The following is a 20,208-nucleotide window of genomic DNA, read 5'->3' as shown; positions in this document are numbered from 1 at the left end:
GCGAGCAGGTGCCCCGTGGTGGTGGTGGGGGGATTATGGTACAGTATGTGCAGGCAGAATTGTACTGGGCTGATGGCGTCGTGTGGGCGAGCAGGTGCCCCGTGGTGGTGGTGGTGGGGATTATGGTACAGTATGTGCAGGCAGAATTGTACTGGGCTGATGGCGTCGTGTGGGCGAGCAGGTGCCCCGTGGTGGTGGTGGGGGGATTATGGTACAGTATGTGCAGGCAGAAGCCACGGAACAATGAACATAATTTTATTTCACTGATGGTAATTTGGCGACGCCCATTGTTGTGCCATTCATTCACCGCCATCACCTCATGTTTCATTCCCATTACATTACATTTAAGTCAGTTAGCAGACGCTCTTATCCAGAGCGACTTACAAATTGGTGCATTCACCTTATGACATCCAGTGGAACAGCCACTTTACAATAGTGTTTCAGCATGATAATACACGGCCCCATGTCGCAAGGATCTGTATGCAATTCCTGGAAATGTCCCAGTTCTTCCATGGCCTGCATACTCACCATACATGCCACCCATTGAGCATGTTTGGGATGCTCTGGATTGACGTGTGCGACACTGTGTTCCAGTTCCCGACAATATCCAACAACTTCGCACAGCCGTTGAAGAGAAGTGGGACAACATTCAACAGGCCACAATCAACAGCCTCATCAATTATATGCGACGGTGGTGTCTCACGCTGCACGAGGCAAATGGTGGTCACACCAGATACTGACTGGTCATCTGATCCCTACTTTGTTTTGAAAGTATCTGTGACCAACAGATGTATATCTGTGTTCCCAGTCCTGTGGAATCCAGAAATTAGGGCCTAATGAAGTTATTTCAGTAGACTCATTTCCTCTTTCGAACTGCAACTCAGTAAAATCTTTGAAATTGTTCCAGGTTCCGTTTATATTTTTTTGTTTTATATTTTTGTTGATTGTACTTGTATATTATTTATACCTCGCATGCGACTCATAACAAGACAATTAGCCTCTTGAAATATTTATCTGACTCCTCAAAGATAATACAAATATGCAAGCAAGCATTAGGCGATGAGTTGACGTCGACAAGCACAAAATGGGTCTGAGAGGGTCTATATCAAAGGCAGATATTTATTTACATTATAAAATGAACGATACGTTATAAAAATCATAAAGCTCAAGTTACAAGGCATTAGTCTAGGCATGATCAGAGAGGGAGAGGGAGAGAGAGAGAGAGAGAGAGAGAGAGAGAGAGAGAGAGAGAGAGAGACTGAAAAGTAATGCCCCTGGAGTCCAAGAGGTGGAGAGAGGAAGAAAGGTCATGTATCTCACCAGCGCAGGTCAGAAACAAAAAAAGACAATGAATCTAAGACCCTTTTAAAAGCATCTGAGTCACTGTGGGCCTTGCCTTTGCATCAATGAGGGAAATAACACTTTCTGTTGCTTGGCGATGCTTTGAACGTTGGGCACAAATGGTGTGAGATCAACCCTCAGAGACACTGGTGCAGGTGTTCGTTGGTGTAGCCTGGCACGGTATTTGTTTTGAATAAAGTTCATTGTGGAGAATTCTGATTCACAGCTGTATGTGAAGCCATTACATTGTCAGAATGTGTAGTGCCAGTTCCTTGGGAAGAGGGACATCACAGCAGCAGGCACCATCTTTCCCCCAGAAAGAGACAAGAGTCACAATCACCAACCTGCTCCTTCAAAGCCTCATTTTCTTGCAGCTCAATCAACTATATTTAATATAAATATAAAGATATATTTCGCTTCTTCTGACAACTTTGTCACATTTTGTGACCATGAAGATGAGCTGCAGCAGTTCTCTTCCAGCAGTGATGTCATCAAAGCGAGCCTGGAAGTTATCCATCAGCTTCTGGATGAAATCAACATGGTTGTCTCCCTGCGTTTGCACCAGGAGATTGGGGAGGTGGACAAGTTCTCCCTGGAGAAAAGCCCGGGCTGCTGTTCTAGTATCACACACTATGTTGTCCCCTTCCCTGCAGCTTAACATTCAGTTGATTGAGGTGTGTTGTACTGCGACTGTTTTCTATCTTCTCCTCATTTTCCCCAAAACTCAGAAAACCGAGTGGCCTTGTCACTCTTTAGCTTTGATTTACTCCTGAATGACCCAAAAGCGTTTCAAAACACTGCTTTCTGCTGAGCCACCTGACACTGTTGTGTAGTAAGTAAGTAAGTCATCAAACACTTTTGCTGACATTGACACTGTTGTGTAGTAAATAATAGTCATCAAAAATGCTTTTCTGAGCCACCTGAAAAGTGGATTCAAAACACTGCTTTTTCATCAATCTGTTGTGTAGTAAATGAGTCCCTCAAAATACTATTGATGGATGATGACCCTCAAAATACGTAGTCATGACCCTCAAAATACTATTGATGGATGATGTCAGGGTGGTCCTCTTTCAAATATGCAGCCAGTACTCCTCCCCTCCTCCCCTCCTCCCTTCTATCATGGCTGGAGCTTCATCTGCGGTGATGGAGACCCCTCTGACCTCATCCTCTCCCTGGGCGTGTGCTTCCTGATGTGTTACGGCCCGAACAGCTCCTCACAGAGTTTCTTCGTTGTTTCGTTTATTTAAAAAAAAATTAAATCGGTCCAACACCAGAAGCTGGGCATCATTATTTATCAGTGTTATCTGTTGATTTATCCACAACTAATGACGTGCCTGGTGCAGTCTGAATGGCCCTCGTCAAGGTGTGAAGTTAAATCTTCAGCTACTGTTTCAGTTCTCCTCATTGCTGTGGAATGTGACGAGTCTGTTTCAGTTCTCCTCATTGCTGTGGAATGTGACGAGTCTGTTTCAGTTCTCCTCATTGCTGTGGAATGTGACGAGTCTGTTTCAGTTCTCCTCATTGCTGTGGAATGTGACGAGTCTGTTTCAGTTCTCTCCTCATTGCTGTGGAATGTGACGAGTCTGTTTCAGTTCTCCTCATTGCTGTGGAATGTGACGAGTCTGTTTCAGTTCTCCTCATTGCTGTGGAATGTGACGAGTCTGTTTCAGTTCTCCTCATTGCTGTGGAATGTGACGAGTCTGTTTCAGTTCTCCTCATTGCTGTGGAATGTGACGAGTCTGTTTCAGTTCTCCTCATTGCTGTGGAATGTGACGAGTCTGTTTGATATTCCATGAGCTTATTTTTTTGTGTCAACACATCTTTTACCATCTCAGCATCCGGAAAATAAAATATGTGTGGGTGTTTTCCCAAAACCCAAGATATCCTCAGTGAACACACCACTGCACGTTGTTGGGCTGTCGGTGAATTGACAAGGACTTTGGTGAACCTCTCATGTATTGGGATTTGAGTTGATTCGTCTTGTTTGTTCTCACCGTGTTCAGACGTCTGATCCAATTTATTATACCTGATGTCATAATGACGCTTAACACTTTTCATGAAGGCTACATATCAGGCTGGTTTAGTGCTCGAAGCGGGGACAAGGAATACATGTCAGGGTGGTAGCCATTTCGGCAGGTTACCTTAGCGTTCTCGGGCACAGGCACATTGGGGCACAGGCACATTGGTTTAGTGCTCGGGAAGCACATTGGGGACAAGGAATACATGTCAGGGTGGTAGCCATTTCGGCAGGTTACCTTAGCGTTCTCGGGCACAGGGCACAGGCACATTGGTTTAGTGCTGGAAGCAGGGACAAGGAATACATGTCAGGGTGGTAGCCATTTCGGCAGGTTACCTTAGCGTTCTCGGGCACAGGCACATTGGTTTAGTGCTGGAAGCAGGGACAAGGAATACATGTCAGGGTGGTAGCCATTTCGGCAGGTTACCTTAGCGTTCTCGGGCACAGCGTTCTCGGGCACAGGCACATTGGTTTAGTGCTCAGGCACATTGGTTTAGTGCAGGGACAAGGAATACATGTCAGGGTGGTAGCCATTTCGGCAGGTTACCTTAGCGTTCTCGGGCACAGGCGGGGGACATTGGTTTAGTGCTCGAAGGCGGGGCTCGAAGCAGGGAGAATACATGTCAGGGTGGTAGCCATTTCGGCAGGTTACCTTAGCAGGTTACCTTAGCGTTCTCGGGCACAGGCACATTGGGGCACAGGGACTATGGTTTAGTCGGGCACAGGGACTGGAAGCGGGGACAAGGAATACATGTCAGGGTGGTAGCCATTTCGGCAGGTTACCTCAGCGTTCTCGGGCACAGGCACATTGGTTTAGTGCTCGAAGCGGGGACAAGGAATACATGTCAGGGTGGTAGCCATTTCGGCAGGTTACCTCAGGGCGTTTTCTCGACAAGGCACAGGCACATTGGTTTTAGTGCACAGGACATTGGTTTAGTGGGCAGGGACAAGGAATACATGTCAGGGTGGTAGCCATTTCGGCAGGTTACCTTAGCGTTCTCGGGCACAGGGACTATGGTTTAGTGCTCGAAGCAGGGACAAGGAATACATGTCAGGGTGGTAGCCATTTCGGCAGGTTACCTTAGCGTTCTCGGGCACAGGGACTATGGTTTAGTGCTCGAAGCAGGGACAAGGAATACATGTCAGGGTGGTAGCCATTTCGGCAGGTTACCTTAGCGTTCTCGGGCACAGGCACATTGGTTTAGTGCTCAGGATTGGTTTAGTGCTGGGGACAAGGAATACATGTCAGGGTGGTAGCCATTTCGGCAGGTTACCTTAGCGTTCTCGGGCACAGGGCACATTGGTTTAGTGCTGGAAGGCATTGGTTTAATGGGGACAAGGAATACATGTCAGGGTGGTAGCCATTTCGGCAGGTTACCTTAGCGTTCTCGGGCACAGGGACTATGGTTTAGTGCTGGAAGCAGGGACAAGGAATACATGTCAGGGTGGTAGCCATTTCGGCAGGTTACCTCAGCGTTCTCGCACAGGCACAGGGACTATGGTTTAGTGCTCACAGGGACTATGGTTTAGTGCAGGGACAAGGAATACATGTCAGGGTGGTAGCCATTTCGGCAGGTTACCTTAGCGTTCTCGGGCACAGGCACATTGGTTTAGTGCTCGAAGCAGGGACAAGGAATACATGTCAGGGTGGTAGCCATTTCGGCAGGTTACCTTAGCGTTCTCGGGCACAGGCACATTGGTTTAGTGCTCGAAGCGGGGACAAGGAATACATGTCAGGGTGGTAGCCATTTCGGCAGGTTACCTTAGCGTTCTCAGGGACAAGGCACAGGCACATTGGTTTAGTGCTCGAAGCAGGGACAAGGAATACATGTCAGGGTGGTAGCCATTTCGGCAGGTTACCTTAGCGTTCTCGGGCACAGGCACATTGGTTTAGTGCTCGGGCACAGCGGGGACAAGGAATACATGTCAGGGTGGTAGCCATTTCGGCAGGTTACCTTAGCGTTCTCGGGCACAGGCACATTGGTTTAGTGCTCGAAGCAGGGACAAGGAATACATGTCAGGGTGGTAGCCATTTCGGCAGGTTACCTTAGCGTTCTCGGGCACAGGCACATTGGTTTAGTGCTCGAAGCAGGGACAAGGAATACATGTCAGGGTGGTAGCCATTTCGGCAGGTTACCTTAGCGTTCTCGGGCACAGGCACATTGGTTTAGTGCTCGAAGCAGGGACAAGGAATACATGTCAGGGTGGTAGCCATTTCGGCAGGTTACCTTAGCGTTCTCGGGCACAGGCACATTGGTTTAGTGCTCGAAGCAGGGACAAGGAATACATGTCAGGGTGGTAGCCATTTCGGCAGGTTACCTTAGCGTTCTCGGGCACAGGGACTATGGTTGTCTGCTTGGAAAATGTACAGTTGAAGTCGGAAGTTTACATACGTTTAGGTTGGAGTCATTACAACTTGTTTTTCAACCACTCCACAAATATCTTGTTAACAAATGATCGTTTTTGCAAGTCGGTTAGGACCTCTACTTTGTGTATGATACAAGTAATGTTTCCAACAATTGTTTACAGACAGATTATTTCACTTATAATTCACTGTATCACAATTCCAGTAGGTCAGAAGTTTACACACACTAAGTTGACTGTGCCTTTAAACAGCTTGGAAAATTCCAGAAAATCATGTCATGGCTTTAGAAGATTCTGACATCATTTGAGTCAATTGGAGGTGTACCTGTGGATGTATTTCAAGGCCTACCTTCATACTCAGTGCCTCTTTGCTTGACATCATGGGAAAATCAAAAGAAATCAACAAAGACCTCAGAAAAAAACATTGTAGACCTCCACAAGTCAGGTTCATCCTTGGGAGCCATTTCCAAACGCTTGAGGGTACCACATTCATCTATACAAACAATAGTACGCAAGTATAAACACCATGGGACCACGCAGCCATCATACCGCTAAGGAAGGAGACGTGTTCTGTCTCCTAGAGATGAACGTACTTTGGTGTGAAAAGTGCAAATCAATCCCAAAACAACAGCAAAGGACCTTGTGAAGATGCTGGAGGAAACAGGTACAAAGTATCTATACCCACAGTAAAACGAGTCCTATATCGACATAACCTGAAAGGCCGCTCAGCAAGGCAGAAGCCACTGCTCCAAAACTGCCATAAAAAAGCCAGACTACGGTTTGCAACTGCACATGGGAACAAAGATCGTACTTTTTGGAGAAATGTCCTCTGGTCTGATGAAACAAAAATAGAACTGTTTGGCCATAATGACCATTGTTTTTTTGGAGGAAAAAGGGGGACGCTTGCAAGCCGAAGAACACCATCCCAACCGTGAAGCACGGGGGTGGCAGCATCATGTTGTGGGGGTGCTTTGCTTCAGGAGGGACTGGTGCACTTCACAAAATAGATGGCATCATGAGGGAGGACAATTATGTGGATATATTGAAGCAACATCTCAAGACATCAGTTTCAGCAGTTAAAGCTTGGTCGCAAATGGGTCTTTCAAATGGACAATGACCCCAATACTTCCAAAGTTGTGGCAAAATGGCTTAAAGACAACAAGGTCAAGGTATTAGAGTGGCCATCACAAAGCCCTGACCTCAACCTATAGAACATTTGTGGGCAGAACTGAAAAAGTGTGTGCGAAAAAGGAGGCCTACAAACCTGACTCAGTTACACCAGCTCTGTCAGGAGGAATGGGCCAAAATTCACCCAACTTATTATGAGAAGCTTGTGGAAGGCTACCTGAAACATTTGATCCAAGTTCAACAATTTAAAGGCAATGCTACCAAATACTAATTGAGTGTATGTAAACTTCTGACCCACTGGGAATGTGATGAAAGAAATAACATCTTAAATAAATCTCTCTACTATTATTTTCACATTTCACATTCTTAAAATAAAGTGGTGATCCTAACTGACCAAAGACAGGGTATTTTAAAAAACTGAGTTTAAATGTATTTGGCTAAGGTGTATGTAAACTTCCGACATCAACTGTAGGTATTACAGACTCGGTCAGGGAGAGGTTAAAAATGTCAGTGAAGACATTTGCCAGTTGGTCCGTGTATGCTCTGAGTACACATCCTGGTAATCTGTCTGGCCCCGCGGTCTTGTGAATGTTGACCTGTTTAAAGGTCACACAGTCGTTTAAAACAGCTGGTGTTCTCATGCATGCTTCAGTGTTGCTTGCTTCGAAGGTAGCATAAAAGGCATTCTCCATTGTTTTTGATGGTAGGCCACTGTGGTAGTCCTACACAAATACCCAAAGTAGCCTAGTTGGCCACTGTTAAAACTGTAAGTTAACGTGGGTACATCCTCAATGTTCATATTATACTCACATTCAATTTTGTACTCAGCAGACCTGAAATCTGATCAGTGACAAAATCAATTAGAGGGACCATGGATCATGACACAACGTCCACTTTAGACTACCATTTAGTGGCATTCTGAGGACATTCTAACGACACATTTTTGTTTGCAGGGACGTTCTCTTGGGACCATCAAGCAACGTCCAAGTGACCAGTGAAATGAAAGCCCTGGGAACGTCCAACAAAGATTCGGATATTGTTCTGACATGGTGCTCAGTGACATCCTGGTAACTTACAGGGAACTAAGGTCAAAGGTCCCCCCCAGAAAACGTTCCCTGGGCACCATCATGCAACGTCCCCTTGACCATCACGAAGCATCCTGTTGTGGTCATTGAATGTCCCAGATAACGTCCAATCAGAACAAAATAGAAACCTTTTCATAACATTCCCTTATGGACATCAAAGTACCTTATTATAACATTATACTGCGACCAAACCGTGACCTGTACTGAACGTCCTATTATTTATGGTCTTGAGGTTAACGTTTAATGTTCCAAGTGTGGGAAGCCCTTAACGTCTCGCTGAAACCCTTAAAGGGACCTAATGGTAATGTCACTGAATGTCCTTAAGACGTCCACTGTTTGCTGGGATCCCAGTTGTAAACTGAACTGAGAGAGGAAGTGAAGCGAGAGCCATATCTCTGCCCAAAACCTGTCCACGTTAAGCAGATTCTTAATTATTAAGCAGATGAGGTGTTTTTCTAACGGGGGCAATGAGAGAGAGTCGAATTTAGATTAAAATTATTTGCTCTTTTGATACGTGAGGTTTGTTTTATCTAATATAAGTTTCATAAAGGTTGTTACAAGTGTATTCAGACCCTTTGAGATTTTCCACATTTTGTTACTTTATAGCCTTATTCTAAAATGGATTAATCTACACACAATACCCCATGATGACAAAGCGAAAACAGATATTTAGTATTCAGACCCTTTTGATATGAGTCTCGAAATTGAGCTCAGGTGCATCCTGTTTCCATTGATCATCCTTAAGATGTTTCTACAACTTGATCGGCGTCAATCTGTGGTATATTCAATTGATTGGACATGGAAAGGCACACACCTGTCTATACAAGGTCCGACAATTGACAGTGCATGTCAGAACAAAAACCAAGCCGTGTGGTCGAAGGAATTGTCCTTAGAGCTCCGAGACAGGATTGTGTCGAGGCACAGATCTGAGGAAGGGTACCAAAACATTTCTGCAGCACTGTGTTCTTGGGGACCTTCAATAGGTCCCCAAGAACACAGTGGCCTCCATCATTGTTAAATGGAAGAAGTTTGGAACCACAAGGACTCTTCCCATAGCTGGCCAACTGGCCAAACTGAACAGTCGGGGGAGAAGGGCCTTGGTCAGGGAGTTTTACCAAGAACCCGATGGTCACCCTGACAGAGTTCCTCTGTGGAGATGGGAGAATCTTCCAGAAGGACAACCATCTCTGTAGCACTCCACCAATCAGGCCTTTATGGTAGAGTGTCCAGATAGAAGCCACTCCTCAGTAAAAGACACATGACAGCCCGCTTGGAGTTTGCCAAAAGGCACCTAAAGACTTTCAAACAATGGGAAATAAGATTATCTGGTCTGATGAAACCAAGATTGACATCTTTGGCCTGAATGCCAAGCGTCACGTCTGGAGGAAACCTGGCACCATGCCTACGGTGAAGCATGGTGGTGGCAGCATCATGCTGTGGGGATGTTTTTCAGCGGCAGGGACTGGGAGACTAATAAGGATTGAGGCAAAGATGAACAGAGCAAATTACAGAGAGGTCCTTGATGAAAACCTGCTCCAGAGCACTCAAGACCGCAGACTGGGGTGAAGGTTCACCTTCCAACAGTACAACGACACTATGCACACATCCAAGACAATGCAGGACTGGCTTCAGGACCAGCCAGAGCCCGGACTTGAACCCGATCGAACATCTTCGAAGAGACCTGAAAATAGCTGTGCGGCAACACTCCCCATCCAACCTGACAGAGCTTGAGAAGAGCAGAGAAGAATTTGGAGAGAAACTCCCCAAATACAGGTTTGTAGAGTCATACCCAAGAAGACTGGATGCTGTCACTGCTGCTAAAGGTGCTTCAAAAAATGGGTCTGAATACTTACAGAAATGTGATATTTCATATTTTTATTTTTATAAATTAGCACAAAAAAAAATGTAAAGAGTTTTTGCTTTGTCATTATGGGGCATTGTGTGTAGATGGAGATGAAGAACATAACAAAACGTGGAGAAAGTCAAGGGTCTGATTACTTCCCAAAGGCACTGTATAAATCTGAGTATAAGCATGGGTGCATTTTGCATATATTATTGTCAATTTAGGAACATGCAAGCTGACAGTTGATTTGCGTTCTTTGTGATTCACGCATTTATTTTCTCTCTCTCTCTCTCCCTCACTTCCTCTCTCCTACATCTCCCCCTTCATTCCTCATCTCTCTCTCCCTACCTCCCTCCATTCCCCTCCCTCCCCCCCTCCCCAACCCATCCAGGCCTGTAACCCTAAGTACCCTGACTACGACAAAACAGGCTCTATCTGTGTCAGCGGGCACATCGACAACACGCTGACACGCTACCGCTGGCTCGTCAGTGCCCCTGCTGGCCCGGATGGGGTCACTGCACCCATGAGAGAGGTGGACTTTGATACCTTCTTCACCTCCTCCAAGATGATCACCCTGGACTCTGTCTACTTCCAGGTGGGGAACCAACAAATGAATGTCCTTCAGCTAATCTTATCACTGAACTATACTGACTGAGGCAAGATTCAATCTCGGTTGTTTTGTTGTTGTTTTTTGGTTGTTTTGTGTTTTATCTCAGGTGGGTATAGATATATATAGTATAGAGCAGTACATTAGACAGCCTGATTGACTGATCTCACCTCGGTTTTCCTCCTGATTAAGAAATGTGACTGGAGAGACGAGATTTGTGATTTGGAGGCGTGCTTTGATGTGGGTGTCTCTTGTGTGTGTTTTCGCACGTAGGAAACTTTTGTACACACTGGCAAAAAAAGATACACATTTACAGTCACTCACCCATCTAGGCATCTTGAAAACAGTCAAACCAACTCTGCAAGGGTGAGTGAAATTGTGAGGTAATTCTCTAGACAACTATCGTCAATTAGCTTCCGCCTGTGTGCGACCATGGCAAAGTTAGTTCGCTGCTGGATATATATGGTGCTAGTTAGGGACCGTCAATAAATTGAACAATGTACATGGACAAAAAAAAATGTATTAATGTTTTTCAATATTTGTATATTGTATATTTTACAATGTATAATTGGTTTAAGGCTTTTAAGTCATTGAAATTCTGAACTATTGAAATGTGAAAAATATTGTCCCATATGCATTGTGTTATTCATTGACAGTCCCTAAGTAGCCCTATAGAGATATCCAACATCGAACTAAATATACCACGGTCAGTGTGCATTCCGAGAGATAATTAAGAACAAACAAACACCCAGGTGTTAGTGGGCATTAGCCATTATCCTAGAACCCAAACCTAAAACCCATATATAAAGGGAAATCAGAGACGTCATCGATTCCATAAATCTCCAACATTCTTGTTTTGTAAAATACCGACGTTAAAGTTCTCTCCGTCCTATTTACACTATTAGGGAGTCAGGTAGCCTAGCGGTTAGAGCTGGGTGATATATACAAAAATCCATACCATTATCAATTCACTGAATTCTCATCATAACAATACATTTACTTTGAAGTTTATGACATTAATGTGCACCATAAAAAAATAACCTACGGCTACTTACAATCAAATTTCAATCAAATGTATTTATAAAGCCCTTCTTACATCAGCTGATGCCACAAAGTGCTGTAAAGAAACCCAGCCTAAAACCCCAAACAGCAAGCAATGCAAGTGTAGAAGCACACTTTCAAACTTTACATTGTGTCAAGTAAAGGCTGGTTATTTTGCTATTATCGTTATCAGTACAATGTCCTCGATAAATGGTCAGTGTCAATAATTTTCGGTTCAGCGTCCCAGCTCTACTAGATGCCATTGCCTGGCTTTGTACCCTTTCACAAAGGCACTTAACCCCGCCCACAACAACAGCTCCCCAGGCACCTAGTACGATAGACCCCCCCCTGCACCTCTCCAAAACCTGAATGTGTGTGTGTGTGTCGTTCGGAGGGTTTGGGTTAAAAACGGAAGTTAAATTTAGGTTGGGACCTTGTGTCCAATTGACCTGTAAAGTGATCCTAATGCTAATCTACCGATGCCACAAAGGCCATTTTTATTTTTAGATTAGGATCCTCTACAAAGGTTTTCCTGACGGTTGTGGATATCCTATTCATGGTAACACTGTGGATGACTGCTCTAACGCTAATTACATTTCAATGGTGTCAGATGTCTAGTGTGCTGCTCTAACGCTAATTACATTTCAATGGTGTCGGATGTCTAGTGTGCTGCTCTAACGCTAATTACATTTCAATGGTGTCGGATGTCTAGTGTGCTGCTCTAACGCTAATTACATTTCAATGGTGTCGGATGTCTAGTGTGCTGCTCTAACGCTAATTACATTTCAATGGTGTCGGATGTCTAGTGTGCTGCTCTAACGCTAATTACATTTCAATGGTGTCGGATGTCTAGTGTGCTGCTCTAACGCTAATTACATTTCAATGGTGTCGGATGTCTAGTGTGCTGCTCTAACGCTAATTACATTTCAATGGTGTCGGATGTCTAGTGTGCTGCTCTAACGCTAATTACATTTCAATGGTGTCGGATGTCTAGTGTGCTGCTCTAACGCTAATTACATTTCAATGGTGTCGGATGTCTAGTGTGCTGCTCTAACGCTAATTACATTTCAATGGTGTCGGATGTCTAGTGTGCTGCTCTAACGCTAATTACATTTCAATGGTGTCGGATGTCTAGTGTGCTGCTCTAACGCTAATTACATTTCAATGGTGTCGGATGTCTAGTGTGCTGCTCTAACGCTAATTACATTTCAATGGTGTCGGATGTCTAGTGTGCTGCTCTAACGCTAATTACATTTCAATGGTGTCGGATGTCTAGTGTGCTGCTCTAACGCTAATTACATTTCAATGGTGTCGGATGTCTAGTGTGCTGCTCTAACGCTAATTACATTTCAATGGTGTCGGCTGTCTCGTGTGCTGCTCTTTAACGTGACGTTGAATTTCATTTCTTTAACGTGATGGTGAATCGGATGTCTAGTGTGCTGCTCTTTAACGTGCTGGGTTGAATCCCATTTCAGTGTGTGCTCGGATGTCTGAATCCCAGCCTTCTAGTGTGCTGCTCTTTAACGTGACTTGGGTTGAATCCCAGCCTTCATTTCAACGTGGTGTTGGATGTCTAGTGTGCTGCTCTTTAACGTGACTTGGGTTGAATCCCAGCCTTCATGCTTCACGTGATGGTGAATCCCAGATGTCTAGTGTGCTGCTCTTTAACGCTGAATCCCAGCTGTCTAGTGTGCTGCTCTTTAACGTGATGGTTGAATCCCAGATGTCTAGTGTGCTGCTCTAACGCTAATTACATTTCAATGGTGTCGGCTGTCTCGTGTGCTGCTCTTTAACGTGACTTGGGTTGAATCCCAGCCTTCTAGTGTGCTGCTCTTTAACGTGACTTGGGTTGAATCCCAGCCTTCTAGTGTGCTGCTCTTTAACGTGACTTGGGTTGAATCCCAGCCTTCTAGTGTGCTGCTCTTTAACGTGACTTGGGTTGAATCCCAGCCTTCTAGTGTGCTGCTCTTTAACGTGACTTGGGTTGAATCCCAGCCTTCTAGTGTGCTGCTCTTTAACGTGACTTGGGTTGAATCCCAGCCTTCTAGTGTGCTGCTCTTTAACGTGACTTGGGTTGAATCCCAGCCTTCTAGTGTGCTGCTCTTTAACGTGACTTGGGTTGAATCCCAGCTGTCTAGTGTGCTGCTCTTTAACGTGACTTGGGTTGAATCCCAGCCTTCTAGTGTGCTGCTCTTTAACGTGACTTGGGTTGAATCCCAGCTGTCTAGTGTGCTGCTCTTTAACGTGACTTGGGTTGAATCCCAGCTGTCTAGTGTGCTGCTCTTTAACGTGACTTGGGTTGAATCCCAGCCTTCTAGTGTGCTGCTCTTTAACGTGACTTGGGTTGAATCCCAGCCTTCTAGTGTGCTGCTCTTTAACGTGACTTGGGTTGAATCCCAGCCTTCTAGTGTGCTGCTCTTTAACGTGACTTGGGTTGAATCCCAGCCTTCTAGTGTGCTGCTCTTTAACGTGACTTGGGTTGAATCCCAGCTGTCTAGTGTGCTGCTCTTTAACGTGACTTGGGTTGAATCCCAGCCTTCTAGTGTGCTGCTCTTTAACGTGACTTGGGTTGAATCCCAGCCTTCTAGTGTGCTGCTCTTTAACGTGACTTAGGTTGAATCCCAGCTGTCTAGTGTGCTGCTCTTTAACGTAACTTGGGTTCAATCCCAGCCTATGTGCCTTTTCAAACGTACGGATGTGTACCTAAACCTGAAGGAAAAATGGGAATGCTTGAGTTGACTATAATGATGTGATTAGGGTTGAGCAGTATCCACATTTTCATATCGTCATACAATAATTTTCTCATCCCGGTATTTACGGTGTTACCGGTTTTGAACACACAAAAAAACATTATTTTTTTTTACCAGGATTCCAATTAAATTAGCACAAGTAATAGCACATTTCCATGGAGACTGCTAGTTAAATATTCTAACGAATGCAAACCAATTGTATTTGTTTTGCAAAGACAGGCAATCCAGCTCATAAATGTATACATATATATATAGGTAGAAGCTACCGAAGGTCATTTTTGGTGAGTTTGGACATTTGCAAGCGAATGTGAATGGGAGAGATTGTGCAAATGGACAGCACTGGCTCTGGAACAGCGTGTGTACACCCTGTGTCTGTGTGGAGTCTGGAGTCTGGAGGAAGAACAGCAGTGGCTCTGGAGCAGCATGTGTACATGCTGTGTCTGTGTGGAGTCTGGAGTCTGGAGGAAGAACAGCAGTGGCTCTGGAGCAGCATGTGTACACGCTGTGTCTGTGTGGAGTCTGGAGTCTGGAGGAAGAACAGCAGTGGCTCTGGAGCAGCATGTGTACACGCTGTGTCTGTGTGGAGTCTGGAGTCTGAAGGAAGAACAGCACTGGTTCTGCAGCCGCATGTGTACACGCTGTGTCTGTGTGGAGTCTGGAGGAAGAACAGCAGTGGCTCTGGAGCAGCATGTGTACACGCTGTGTCTGTGTGGAGTCTGGAGTCTGAAGGAAGAACAGCACTGGTTCTGCAGCCGCATGTGTACACGCTGTGTCTGTATGGAGTCTGGAGGAAGAACAGCACTGGCTCTGCAGCAGCGTGTGTACACGCTGTGTCTGTGTGGAGTCTGGAGTCTGAAGGAAGAACAGCACTGGTTCTGCAGCAGTGTGTGTACACGCTGTGTCTGTGTTGAGTCTGGAGTCGCGAGGGCAACGGGCCTGCCTGCTCTGCTAATGAGTAGAGGGGGGAGGAGCAGATGAGCTGAGAACAGAGAGGAGAAACAAAACACAAGGATATCAAGATGGCAGTAGCAGCTGCACAAATAACTCATCCAAAGGGCTTTGCCTTTTCAAACACGGCAGAAAGCTAACACAATATCCCCCATCACCTTAATTCAGCCACTTATTTAGATAAATATCAAGTCACATTTAGGAGTCACGTTAACAAAAGAAAGAAAATATAGAATATATTGCTGCTGCGTTTTGTAAACGCAGATCTAAAAATGCTTTGTAATTTCTGCTCGGCGTCAGACTCGTGTTGTGCTTCAGTTGCACCTCTGCACTTGCATGAAAGTTCCGGAACGAGCATTACGTCAGTGGACAGCGATCTGACTGAGATGTCTAGCTACTTTTCTTATGTACTTTTCTCAGTGCAGCCAGCCTACTTTTCCCCCTGGTAAAATGCCAGATTATTTTGTGAAAAACATTAAGAAATGTAGCTGGCAATATTCTTTCTATGATAAACAGAAATATGACGGCCGCGGATAGTTTTTGCTTTTTTCATTGTAAGCTCATTACTTGTGTGGCTGCCAGCCAAATTAACATGGCACTTTCTGTTGTCGCCTGATGGAAATGAAGCTATTATCTGCTGAACGTGTGGCACTAATGTATTTTCCATAAAGGAAAACTGCAGTTGCACGTCCCTGATTACTCTATTGAAGCAAACCCCAAAAAATGAACTTGAATTTCATTACAAAAGGCCTGTCAATACACAGCTGAACTCACCCATTCCCGTTTTCTCCACTAACAAACGCGTGACTGGCTCAACTGTTCTGGGGAACTACGGTCAGCTTCATAATGTCACCGGTGAAATGAAGAATGCAATCTGCTTCATCTCCTAAAGTACAAGTTGACTGGAGGTTATTTCATTCAAAAGTAGCTGCAAATATTTAAATGTGTAGAAAAATACATAGTTAACGGTATTGAAAAACCATCCCTATTTCCAAATACCCCAGTATACGTTATATACGGTATACCGCCCAAGCCTAGAGGTGATGGAGTTGACTGTACTGATCTGATGGAGTTGACTGTACTGATGTGATGGAGTTGACTGTACTGATGTGATTGAGTTGACTGTACTGATGTGATGGAGTTGACTGTACTGATGTGATGGAGTTGACTGTATTGATGTGATGGAGTTGACTGTACTGATGTGATGGAGTTGACTGTACTGATGTGATGGAGTTGACTGTACTGATGTGATGGAGTTGACTGTACTGATGTGATGGAGTTGACTGTACTGATGTGATGGAGTTGACTGTACTGATGTGATGGAGTTGACTGTATTGATGTGATGGAGTTGACTGTACTGATGTGATGGAGTTGACTGTACTGATGTGATGGAGTTGACTGTATTGATGTGATGGAGTTGACTGTACTGATGTGATTGAGTTGACTGTACTGAGGTGATGGAGTTGACTGTGTTGATGTGATGGAGTTGACTGTACTGATGTGATGGAGTTGACTGTACTGATGTGATGGAGTTGACTGTACTGATGTGATGGAGTTGACTGTACTGATGTGATGGAGTTGACTGTACTGATGTGATGGAGTTGACTGTACTGATGTGATGGAGTTGACTGTATTGATGTGATGGAGTTGACTGTACTGATGTGATTGAGTTGACTGTACTGATGTGATTGAGTTGACTGTATTGATGTGATGGAGTTGACTGTACTGATGTGATGGAGTTGACTGTACTGATGTGATGGAGTTGACTGTATTGATGTGATGGAGTTGACTGTACTGATGTGATTGAGTTGACTGTACTGATGTGATTGAGTTGACTGTATTGATGTGATGGAGTTGACTGTACTGATGTGATGGAGTTGACTGTACTGATGTGATTGAGTTGACTGTATTGATGTGATGGAGTTGACTGTATTGATGTGATGGAGTTGACTGTACTGATGTGATTGAGTTGACTGTATTGATGTGATGGAGTTGACTGTACTGATGTGATGGAGTTGACTGTACTGATGTGATTGAGTTGACTGTACTGATGTGATGGAGTTGACTGTACTGATGTGATGGAGTTGACTGTACTGATGTGATGGAGTTGACTGTATTGATGTGATGGAGTTGACTGTACTGATGTGATTGAGTTGACTGTATTGATGTGATGGAGTTGACTGTACTGATGTGATGGAGTTGACTGTATTGATGTGATGGAGTTGACTGTACTGATGTGATGGAGTTGACTGTACTGATGTGATGGAGTTGACTGTATTGATGTGATGGAGTTGACTGTACTGATGTGATTGAGTTGACTGTACTGAGGTGATGGAGTTGACTGTATTGATGTGATGGAGTTGACTGTACTGATGTGATGGAGTTGACTGTACTGATGTGATGGAGTTGACTGTACTGATGTGATGGAGTTGACTGTACTGATGTGATGGAGTTGACTGTACTGATGTGATGGAGTTGACTGTACTGATGTGATGGAGTTGACTGTACTGATGTGATGGAGTTGACTGTACTGATGTGATGGAGTTGACTGTACTGATGTGATGGAGTTGACTGTACTGATGTGATGGAGTTGACTGTACTGATGTGATGGAGTTGACTGTATTGATGTGATGGAGTTGACTGTACTGATGTGATTGAGTTGACTGTACTGAGGTGATGGAAATCCTGTATTGATGTGATGGAGTTGACTGTACTGATGTGATGGAGTTGACTGTACTGATGTGATGGAGTTGACTGTACTGATGTGATGGAGTTGACTGTACTGATGTGATGGAGTTGACTGTACTGATGTGATGGAGTTGACTGTATTGATGTGATGGAGTTGACTGTACTGATGTGATTGAGTTGACTGTACTGATGTGATTGAGTTGACTGTATTGATGTGATGGAGTTGACTGTACTGATGTGATGGAGTTGACTGTATTGATGTGATGGAGTTGACTGTACTGATGTGATGGAGTTGACTGTACTGATGTGATTGAGTTGACTGTATTGATGTGATGGAGTTGACTGTACTGATGTGATGGAGTTGACTGTACTGATGTGATTGAGTTGACTGTATTGATGTGATGGAGTTGACTGTATTGATGTGATGGAGTTGACTGTATTGATGTGATGGAGTTGACTGTACTGATGTGATGGAGTTGACTGTACTGATGTGATGGAGTTGACTGTACTGATGTGATGGAGTTGACTGTATTGATGTGATGGAGTTGACTGTACTGATGTGATGGAGTTGACTGTACTGATGTGATGGAGTTGACTGTACTGATGTGATTGAGTTGACTGTATTGATGTGATGGAGTTGACTGTACTGATGTGATGGAGTTGACTGTATTTATGTGATGGAGTTGACTGTACTGATGTGATGGAGTTGACTGTACTGATGTGATGGAGTTGACTGTACTGATGTGATTAGTTGACTGTACTGATGTGATGGAGTTGACTGTACTGATGTGATGGAGTTGACTGTATTCATGTGATGGAGTTGACTGTACTGATGTGATTGAGTTGACTGTACTGATGTGATGGAGTTGACTGTATTGATGTGATTGAGTTGACTGTATTGATGTGATGGAGTTGACTGTACTGATGTGATGGAGTTGACTGTACTGATGTGATTGAGTTGACTGTACTGATGTGATGGAGTTGACTGTACTGATGTGATGGAGTTGACTGTACTGATGTGATTGAGTTGACTGTATTGATGTGATGGAGTTGACTGTACTGATGTGATGGAGTTGACTGTACTGATGTGATTGAGTTGACTGTATTGATGTGATGGAGTTGACTGTACTGATGTGATTGAGTTGACTGTATTGATGTGATGGAGTTGACTGTACTGATGTGATGGAGTTGACTGTACTGATGTGATGGAGTTGACTGTACTGATGTGATGGAGTTGACTGTACTGATGTGATGGAGTTGACTGTACTGATGTGATGGAGTTGACTGTACTGATGTGATGGAGTTGACTGTACTGATGTGATGGAGTTGACTGTATTGATGTGATTGAGTTGACTGTATTGATGTGATGGAGTTGACTGTACTGATGTGATTGAGTTGACTGTATTGATGTGATGGAGTTGACTGTATTGATGTGATTGAGTTGACTGTATTGATGTGATGGAGTTGACTGTACTGATGTGATTGAGTTGACTGTATTGATGTGATGGAGTTGACTGTACTGATGTGATGGAGTTGACTGTACTGATGTGATTGAGTTGACTGTATTGATGTGATGGAGTTGACTGTATTGATGTGATGGAGTTGACTGTACTGATGTGATGGAGTTGACTGTACTGATGTGATGGAGTTGACTGTACTGATGTGATGGAGTTGACTGTACTGATGTGATTGAGTTGACTGTATTGATGTGATGGAGTTGACTGTACTGATGTGATGGAGTTGACTGTACTGATGTGATGGAGTTGACTGTATTGATGTGATTGAGTTGACTGTACTGATGTGATGGAGTTGACTGTGCTGATGTGATGGAGTTGACTGTACTGATGTGATGATTGAGTTGACTGTACTGATGTGATGGAGTTGACTGTACTGATGTGATGGAGTTGACTGTACTGATGTGATTGAGTTGACTGTACTGATGTGATGGAGTTGACTGTACTGATGTGATGGAGTTGACTGTACTGATGTGATTGAGTTGACTGTATTGATGTGATGGAGTTGACTGTATTGATGTGATGGAGTTGACTGTACTGATGTGATGGAGTTGACTGTACTGATGTGATTGAGTTGACTGTACTGATGTGATGGAGTTGACTGTACTGATGTGATGGAGTTGACTGTATTGATGTGATGGGGTTGACTGTACTGATGTGATGGAGTTGACTGTACTGATGTGATGGAGTTGACTGTATTGATGTGATGGAGTTGACTGTATTGATGTGATTGAGTTGACTGTACTGATGTGATTGAGTTGACTGTACTGATGTGATGGAGTTGACTGTACTGATGTGATGGAGTTGACTGTATTGATGTGATGGAGTTGACTGTACTGATGTGATTGAGTTGACTGTACTGATGTGATGGAGTTGACTGTA

The 20,208-nt window shown here is 44.3% G+C and overlaps 1 protein-coding gene across 1 annotated transcript in view; it reads left to right on the top strand.

Annotated features, from left to right (window-relative positions):
* Positions 1–20,208, top strand: part of LOC118385708 (FRAS1-related extracellular matrix protein 2-like) — a 264,046-nt gene that overhangs the window by 197,433 nt on the left and 46,405 nt on the right. The window contains exon 17 of the mRNA XM_052521742.1: positions 10,170–10,373. Coding sequence (XP_052377702.1) covers positions 10,170–10,373 — 204 coding nt within the window. The remainder of the gene's footprint in view (positions 1–10,169; positions 10,374–20,208) is intronic.

This window comes from Oncorhynchus keta, chromosome 6 (genome assembly GCF_023373465.1).
Source record: "Oncorhynchus keta strain PuntledgeMale-10-30-2019 chromosome 6, Oket_V2, whole genome shotgun sequence".
Classification (NCBI taxonomy): Eukaryota; Metazoa; Chordata; class Actinopteri; order Salmoniformes; family Salmonidae; genus Oncorhynchus; species Oncorhynchus keta.
The sequence above is the reverse complement of the archived record's forward strand: the minus strand, read 5'-3'. Positions and strand labels throughout refer to the sequence as shown.